The sequence below is a fragment of the Salmo salar genome, chromosome 04, assembly GCF_965601325.2.
Source record: "Salmo salar chromosome 04, fSalSal1, whole genome shotgun sequence".
NCBI classification, from domain to species: domain Eukaryota; kingdom Metazoa; phylum Chordata; class Actinopteri; order Salmoniformes; family Salmonidae; genus Salmo; species Salmo salar.
Genome location: NC_138294.1, coordinates 84,653,083 through 84,662,130, shown reverse-complemented (window position 1 = coordinate 84,662,130; position 9,048 = coordinate 84,653,083). Strand labels below are relative to the sequence as shown.

The following is a 9,048-nucleotide window of genomic DNA, read 5'->3' as shown; positions in this document are numbered from 1 at the left end:
TACATGCCCCTGTTCATTTGTTATGCATCTGAATCAGCAAATCGTCATTTGTATATATATTTTTTTAAATTATCACCTTTCAAGGCACTAGAATTCGTTTTTACAATGGTTGCACTAACGTAACTGACTGTGTATAAAAATCAGACTGGAAAAGGAGCTTTTGTAAAAAATATTTTAATTTACAATGGGGATATGTTCACAACAGGAATCCAGTGTCCACTCGTTAAAACATGTCCATGTTTTCTGACATACAACAGTCTGCTAATTAAATATCACAGGACAAAACTAAACCAATAAAAGGTTGAGTCTGTTAGATGACCATGTAATGGAAACGATGAGCGGATTCACTGCAGGTAGGTTGTACTTTCAACACTGCTACTTAAGCAACAGACATGATTTACTATTGTCAGTCATCCACATGTGTATTCAGGGCCTGTGATGCATGGGTAAGTATGCACAGCTTGTTAAATGTCATTGTAAATAAGAATTTGTTCTTAACTGACTTGCCTAGTTAAATAAAATGATAGTACCATCATTTAACAACTGAAATGCATATTTATACATTTACCTTTGATACCGGACATGAAGGTAGCAAAACATTGTTTACAAGAAAACAAAGTAGTAAGGAAGTCTCTGTAAAATAAATATTTGACAGTCCAAAACAGATAAAGAGTTTAAAATATTCTGTAAACCCCGACATTAATTCATTTCCTCTGAATGCAGTTGATCTTTAGCTTATTGAATAACTTTGCAGGATGGCGTGAGAGAATGAACGCTCTAGTGTTACTGCCAATGGATAAAGCAAATGTTGAATTACTGTCAGAGAATGTTCATTTGCCTTTTAAACAGAAAACTAGTAACGGATAAAAATGTGTCCGACTCAATGCTCTGAACCATATCCCTTCTTCCAACTGAAAATATACAACTCTATTTACAAATAAACCTCAGAAAAGAGGACAACTCTGATCTGAGTTTAGTGTCTAGTGCTTGGGCTGAGTCTGCCAAACACAATGCCTTTAATTGCCCCCCCCCCCCAGCCGCCCCCCCCCCCCTTTCCCCATTTATTTTCAGTCACTCCACTACAACAACTATTGTTTGGTTCAGTGGACCTAACAATTGCCTGAGAATATGAAAGAAATGTTCAGTTCAAATCAAAGTTGGGTCAAATGCATCATTTAGAAAAATATTGTAACCAGGTACAGAGATATATTTGGTTTCCAGGCAGGCATAGCTGACGTCAACAGCCAATGAGGAAAAACTAAAAACTGCCTGATGGACAACGTCACCGTCTCCTTCTGAAATGACCTCTGTGACCAGCAGCAGGATACAGACGTCACACTCCTAATAGAGACCTAATCCACCTCAGTGTCAGACTGTGCACTCGGTAACTCAGTGACTGCGCCAGCTTCAATCAGTGACTGCGCCAGCTTCAATCAGTGACTGCGCCAGCTTCAATACATCTACGTGGTATGGTGGTGTCATAGAGGAGAGGCGCAGGGGGAGGGGAGAGAGCCGCAGGGGGAGGGGAGAGAGCCGCAGGGGGAGGGGGAGAGAGCCGCAGGGGGAGGGGGAGAGAGCCGCAGGGGGAGGGGGAGAGAGCCGCAGGGGGAGGGGAGAGAGCCGCAGGGGGAGGGGAGAGAGCCAGGGGAGGGGGAGAGAGCCAAGGGGAGGGGGAGAGAGCCGCAGGGGGAGGGGAGAGAGCCGCAGGGGGAGGGGAGAGAGCCAGGGGAGGGGGAGAGAGCCAAGGGGAGGGGGAGAGAGCCGCAGGGGGAGGGGAGAGAGCCAGGGGGAGGGGAGAGAGCCGCAGGGGGAGGGGAGAGAGCCAGGAGGAGGAGAGAGAGCCAGGGGGAGGAGAGAGAGCCGCAGGGGGAGGGGAGAGAGCCAGGAGGAGGAGAGAGAGCCAGGGGGAGGAGAGAGAGCCGCAGGGGGAGGGGAGAGAGCCAGGGGGAGGGGGAGGAGAGAGCCAGGGGGAGAGGAGAGAGCCGCAGGGGGAGGGGAGAGAGCCAGGGGGAGAGGAGAGGGGAGAGCCGCAGGGGGAGGGGAGAGAGCCGCAGGGGGAGGGGAGAGAGCCGCAGGGGGAGGGGAGAGAGCCGCAGGGGGAGGGGAGAGAGCCGCAGGGGGAGGGGAGAGAGCCGCAGGGGGAGGGGAGAGAGCCAGGGGGAGGGGCAGGGGAGAGAGCCAGGGGGAGAGGAGAGAGCCAGGGGGAGAGGAGAGAGCCAGGGGGAGGGGAGAGAGCCGCAGGGGGAGGGGAGAGAGCCGCAGGGGGAGGGGAGAGAGCCAGGGGGAGGGGAGAGAGCCGCAGGGGGAGAGGAGAGAGCCAGGTGGAGAGGAGAGAGCCGCAGGGGGAGGGGAGAGAGCCAGGGGGAGGGGAGAGAGCCAGGGGGAGGGGAGAGAGCCAGGGGGAGAGGAGAGAGCCAGGGGGAGAGGAGAGAGCCAGGGGGAGGGGAGAGAGCCAGGGGGAGAGGAGAGAAAAGAGAATACAGAACACTATCAGTCCAGAACAAACTCATGTTCGTATAACTCTGAGGTTAAGTGTCATAGCTACAGATGACAGTCAGTAATCTGAAAGAACGATTGGGTGAAACCTAACAAAAAACCATTGCATGTAAACTAAGTACTGATAGGTGTAAACTGAGTACTGATAGGTGTAAACTGAGTACTGATAGGTGTAAACTGAGTACTGAAAGGTGTAAACTGAGTACTGATAGGTGTAAACTGAGTACTGATAGGTGTAAACTGAGTACTGATAGGTGTAAACTGAGTACTGATAGGTGTAAACTGAGTACTGATAGGTGTAAACTGAGTACTGATAGGTGTATAGTATTTACTTTGTCTCCCAGACTGAAGTCAATAGAGAAAGACATAGATGAGGGAAGAACAGAAGTTTAAAAAACAAGCCAAACAATAGGAAACAGCTCCCAGTCAGAAACAGGCAGTAGTAGTAGAGGGCTTGAGTGTCTAGCACTGTTCCTGGTTGAGGAATGACCATCCCTTCACACATCCACAACAATGCTCTCACTGGCTCTGCTTCTTTGCGCGATACCTGCAGACATACACCACAACACAGCAATTGTCACAAAGCTATGATCATCTAGTAGAAAAAAGGTCAGGACTGAAGCAGCAAAACAACAGGAAGGTACGTTAAGACGAAGTTAGCTGCAGAATCAGTAACCTTACCTCTCCCAATGCTTATGGTTGAGACCAGAGAAGTCCTCCAGTTTGGCAATCTCTTTAAGATACTGAGACAGTTTGAAGAGCTCTTTGTCTTTTTCACGGTTTAAGTGCGCTTTCATGAATGGACGAATCTAAAGGGGGGGAAACATTGAAAATGGGTTGTATCAAAATGAACACCATAATGACAGCTGACAACTCGAAGACCCAGGGAGGTTTTGGTAGGTTTTGTTACGTTTTGGTAGGTTTTGGTAAGGTTTTGGTAGGTTTTGGTAAGGTTTTGGTAAGGTTTTGGTAAGTTTTGGTAAGGTTTTGGTAGGTTTTGGTAAGTTTTGGTAAGGTTTTGGTAAGGTTACTTATTGAAAACTGACATTAAAATGCAGAGGGCTCTATTTTCATCTGGCCTTAAGCCACTACTATTGTCAAAACACACACTAGTTTGCAATTCACCTGTTAAAGCCTTCACACATCTATTTTCCAACCCTAGCCCAGGATTGGTAATGTACCTCTCTTATAGGAACCAATTTCAGGCAGCACTGGTGGGGATATTTAAGACCCAACCAAAATGTGGTCTTAGTGGTAACGATGGCTGGACTTCCAGCGCTACGATAGCATTACATTAGGTTTGTTGAAATAGAGCCCAGACTCTCAAACAAACGCTGATCTCTTATAATGGCCGGCCATCACATTAGAGCAAATATTACGCCAGCCTCTAAATACTGTTGGGGTCTATAGAAGTGTAATTACACTGCATTTTACTGGTCTGCTCTAGTGGATTTCATAGCATCTCCACCTCGGTTAACACACATGTCCGTCCATGTAACCAGTGAGGAGAACTGATTAGTTCACCCCTTTAGTGACATTTTTGCAACGCGTTCTAAATGCAATGTGTGTTCTAAGTACCAAACTGAACTGATGGACCTTCCCTGTAGCTCAGTTGGTAGAGCATGGTGTTTGCAACGCCAGGGTTGTGGGTTCGATTCCCACGGGGGGCCAGTACGAAGAAAAAAAAAAATGTATGAAATGTATGCATTCACTAGTGTAAGTCACTCTGGATAAGAGCATCTGCTAAATGACTAATGTAAATGATGGACGACAATGTGGTTATCAACCTGTAAGGTAAAAAAACCTCGTCATAACGGGGTGAGCTGGTCTCTCTCACTCCCTTTTTATCCTCCATCCAGAAAGTACCACGACCTCAGAAACAGAGCAGATTTTACTCAGACTATTGAAAGTTCGCTGCAGCTAGCAACTGGAACGAGCTGCAACAAACACTCAAACTGGACAGTTTTATCTCCATCTCTTCATTCAAAGACTCAATCATGGACACTTACTGACAGTTGTGGCTGCTTTGCGTGATGTATTGTTGTCTCTACCTTCTTGCACTTTGTGCTGTTGTCTGTGCCCAATAATGTTTTTACCATGTTGTTGTTATGTTTCTACCATGTTGTTGTTATGTTATGTTGCTACCATGTTGTTGTTGTGTTGCTACCATGTTGTTGTTATGTTGCTACCATGTTGTTGTTATGTTGTGTTGCTACCATGTTGTTGTTATGTTGTGTTCCTACCATGTTGTTGTTATGTTGTGTTGCTACCATGTTGTTGTTATGTTGTGCTGCTACCATGTTGTTGTTATGTTGCTACCATGTTGTTGTTATGTTGTGTTCCTACCATGTTGTTGTTATGTTGTGTTCCTACCATGTTGTTGTTATGTTGTGTTCCTACCATGTTGTTGTTATGTTGTGCTGCTACCATGTTGTTGTTATGTTGTGTTGCTACCATGTTGTTGTTATGTTGCTACCATGTTGTTGTTATGTTGCTACCATGTTGTTGTTATGTTGTGTTGCTACCATGTTGTTGTTATGTTGTGTTGCTACCATGTTGTTGTTATGTTGTGCTGCTACCATGTTGTTGTTATGTTGTGCTGCTACCATGTTGTTGTTATGTTGTGTTGCTACCATGTTGTTGTTATGTTGCTACCATGTTGTTGTTATGTTGTGTTGCTACCATGTTGTTGTTATGTTGTGTTGCTACCATGTTGTTGTCATGTTGTGTTGCTACCATGTTGTTGTTATGTTGTGCTGCTACCATGTTGTTGTTATGTTGTGTTGCTACCATGTTGTTGTTATGTTGTGTTGCTACCATGTTGTTGTTATGTTGCTACCATGTTGTTGTTATGTTGCTACCATGTTGTTGTTATGTTGTGCTGCTACCATGTTGTTGTTATGTTGTGCTGCTACCATGTTGTTGTTATGTTGTGCTGCTACCATGTTGTTGTTATGTTGTGTTGCTACCATGTTGTTGTTATGTTGTGCTGCTACCATGTTGTTGTTATGTTGTGCGCTACCATGTTGTTGTTATGTTGTGCTGCTACCATGTTGTTGTTATGTTGTGCTGCTACCATGTTGTTGTTATGTTGTGCTGCTACCATGTTGATTGTTTCTACCATGTTGTGATGTGCTACCATGTTGTTGTTATGTTGTGTTGCTACCATGTTGTTGTTATGTTGTGTTGCTACCATGTTGTTGTTATGTTGTGTGCTACCATGTTGTTGTTATGTTGTGTTCCTACCATGTTGTTGTTATGTTGTGCTGCTACCATGTTGTTGTTAAGTTGTGTTGCTACCATGTTGTTGTTATGTTGTGTTGCTACCATGTTGTTGTTATGCTGTGTTGCTACCATGTTGTTGTTATGTTGTGCTGCTACCATGTTGTTGTTATGTTGTGTTCCTACCATGTTGTTGTTATGTTGTGTTGCTACCATGTTGTTGTTATGTTGTGTTGCTACCATGTTGTTGTTATGTTGTGCTGCTACCATGTTGTGTTTCTACCATGTTATTGTCATGTTGTGTTGCTACCATGCTGTGTTGTCATGTGTTGCTGCCTTGCTATGTGGTTGTTTTAGGTCTCTCTTTATGTAGTGTTGTCTCTCTTATCGTGATGTGTGTTTTGTCATATATATATATATAAATAATGTTTTTATTTTATATACCAGCCCCCGTCCCCGTAGGAGGCCTTTTGCTTTTTGGTGGGCTGTCATTGTAAATAAGAATTTGTTCTTAACTGACTTGCCTCGTTAAATAAAGGTTAAATATAGTTTTTTAAATTCACACTTCCAATGATAATAAATGCCGTCTCAAACAACCGCAAGTGAAGCAAAGAAACGTCCGGTCTTGTCATGTAAGTTCTACCAGAACTTACCTTCAGTCCGTTCTGTGGGTTCATTAGGAAATTTCTGCCAATGTCGTCAAACATGATAGTGTTCCTCTTGCTGTAGAACTCACTGTACTTTCCCCATATCACCCCAAGAGGCTTCACCTGAAACACACCCACCACAACACTGACTGGAGACAGTTCCACCAGGCAACTGGGACATGAATGAGTGGGATTTATGAGGTTGTCTGCTCCAGTGTAGGCCCACTCACCTCCACTACACCCCTCTTAGGCGTGTGCACTGTGATCATGGCTGCACTGTCCAGCATGAAGGTGATCTTGTAGTTAGGGTTGTCTGTCACTCCCAGCTCCTGAGAAACCAGAGGGCACGGGGAGACAGTCACATACACCACAACAGGAAGACAACATCTAATCTGACATTCTATACTACAGGTCAATACCGCATATTAAATCACTGCTACTCAATATGCATGTGTATAGTGCTCTCAATGGAAGTTTACATGTTGGGAAAAATATATTTGGGGAAACACTGCCCCTTTCTGGCCATGAAGAGTCAACAAATTGAGACTGATAAAAAAACATTTTTAAATATCAACATTTCAGAAGGGAATACTTACTTTCATTTTAGCATCAATCCACTTCATACTCGTGGCAGCTAGAACAAATTAAACACAAAATAGGGGCAGTTAAGTTAAACTTTCCATGTACATCAAAACAAGCAGTTTGGTACTTACACCAGATGACGATGTCATAGTCCTCATATGCCGAGGTCAGGAACTCATGGAGAAAAGGCCTCATGAGCTCTTGTCCCGTCTCGGCACATGACTTGTGATCTGGAATGAAACAAATCATAGAGAAACATGCTCAAACGTTTGAAAAAGCACAACCCCAAAACAGCAGAAGGACAAGGGTATAAAATCTTCCAATAATATTCTAACATCTTAGAATATGTTTCATATTTAGAAAATGGTGTAATTATTAAATCACTTAACTAGGCAAACAGCAGTTCCCAGTGCAGTTATGAAAGTCTTCCTACTCACCAAACAACGTGTAGTCCACATCTAGTACTAACAGACTCTTTCCTGCCCTGGGTGGGTTCATCCCCTCCACTTTGTAGTCTTTGACACGGCGGGCTATCTTAGCCAAGTTCTCCTCTCTAAAGAAAACAATAAAGGGCATTAAGTTAAAACAAGACATTGGACTGACTATGTGATCTTAGAAAACATACCGTAGAGTGCCAAGCGAAGTTTGAGTCGAATCAATTCATTACTTGGATGACTGAAACTACAGTATAAATTATTTGGATCTGCAAAGTCCTACTGCACCTGTTCTGTACTTCAATCACCTCTTCTTCAATGTCAAAGTCATTGACAATGTCATCATTCTCTGGGGGAGGTGCTAAAACTTCTTCCTTCACAAAACAAAACAAATCGATTGAGTGTTATGAGGCCTAGGGCTTTGACATGCTAAAGTTAGAAAATCAACACTCTACAAGTCGGTGCTTGTCGTGACATTGCTTCTGGTAAACATCTGGAAGCAGGCTTCACCAATCACAGTCCTAGGTGTGGAATGGTTCACCGTACAGTTTAGTACAAGAGCAGAAGGAAGTGGAACCCACCAGACTCTCTTCTCTGCTGCCCATCATCATGATCTTGGTATTGGGTTTCAGCTTCAGTGAACCCAGCTTCACTTGGTCCTCTGCTGGTTTGCCTGGGAGAGAGACAGAACCATTAAGACGTGATGAATCAGATATCCACAATGGTGTGAAACGTGAGAGGGAAAATACTTCCATACAATCTGTGCTGCACGTGCCAATTAGCTCTCAAATGCAGTAAAACAGTTATTGGCCTTTACATCTGCCATCCACAGATGGGTTTTACCTTTGACCTTTAATCCTAGAAGTTTCTGCCTCTCTGGGAGAACCCCTGTCAGGGACTTGATGGACTGCTTGAGGTCCAGCACAGTGTCCTCTTCGGAGAGTGTCCTGATGGAGTACTCCTGCCCACCCCATTTAATGATCACAGACACAGACATGCTGGTGCGAACCTCCTGCAACACCTGCACGAGATCAGAATAATAACTCTCAGCTACACATCCAGAAACCATGACAGCATAGCAATCTTATTGGAGATGCATTGCTTCCAGTACTTTGCAATGAAAACAAGTTATAAATTAAGTTTAATGTGGCTACCATATAGTTTTGTTAGTTAGCTACCTCGGTTAGGGATGGCCTAGTGTTATCTTTGTAGATAGATTCAGCTCACGCCATTCAGTAAATTAGCTAGCTAGCTAACGTTAGCTAGCTAGTTATTATCCGCAATTTATCAATCACTCAGATGCAATCTAATCAAATGATGATTGAAAAAAATGAACATAATGTCTGGCATTAGTAAGAAAAAATGACTTGCGTGTCTCTCATCCAGATCGAGCTAGCTAGCGAGCTAATTCGATGGCCTGCCAGCCATGGACTGTTATTTTTACAAGAGTAAAGACAATCAGATGCGCATTCATACCTACAAATTGCGGTGTGCCACAAATCCTTTCGTTTCTGTGGTGTGCAGGAACACGTGCTACGACGTGTAATAAATGTATAAAGTAAGTGATTTCTTAAAACTCAGTTTCATTCAGTGTTGTTTAATCAGCACTCGTTTCTGTCGCCCGGTTTGTTACCGAGCGCGCTTCGTTTCTAACTTCCTGTGGGTGG

At 44.1% G+C, this 9,048-nt stretch overlaps 1 protein-coding gene across 2 annotated transcripts; it reads right to left on the bottom strand.

Moving 5' to 3' along the window:
* Positions 1 to 1,901: 1,901 nt before the first annotated feature.
* On the bottom strand, positions 1,902 to 9,048 carry LOC106603889 (ubiquitin-like domain-containing CTD phosphatase 1). Of its 2 annotated transcripts, none has more exons than XM_014198100.3 (11): positions 8,862 to 9,048; positions 8,225 to 8,402; positions 7,963 to 8,054; positions 7,670 to 7,755; positions 7,385 to 7,500; positions 7,079 to 7,177; positions 6,962 to 6,999; positions 6,596 to 6,694; positions 6,372 to 6,488; positions 3,178 to 3,305; positions 1,902 to 3,043 (listed from the first exon to the last, which is right to left on the bottom strand). In XM_014198100.3, the coding sequence occupies exons 2-11, from the start codon at positions 8,376 to 8,378 to the stop codon at positions 3,016 to 3,018; spliced, it is 957 nt and encodes a 318-aa protein (XP_014053575.1). In that variant the 5' UTR covers positions 8,379 to 8,402; positions 8,862 to 9,048; the 3' UTR covers positions 1,902 to 3,015. The 2 variants fall into 2 exon arrangements, with proteins under 2 accessions (XP_014053575.1, XP_014053574.1); XM_014198099.3 differs by having other exon boundaries at positions 1,904 to 3,043; positions 8,858 to 9,048.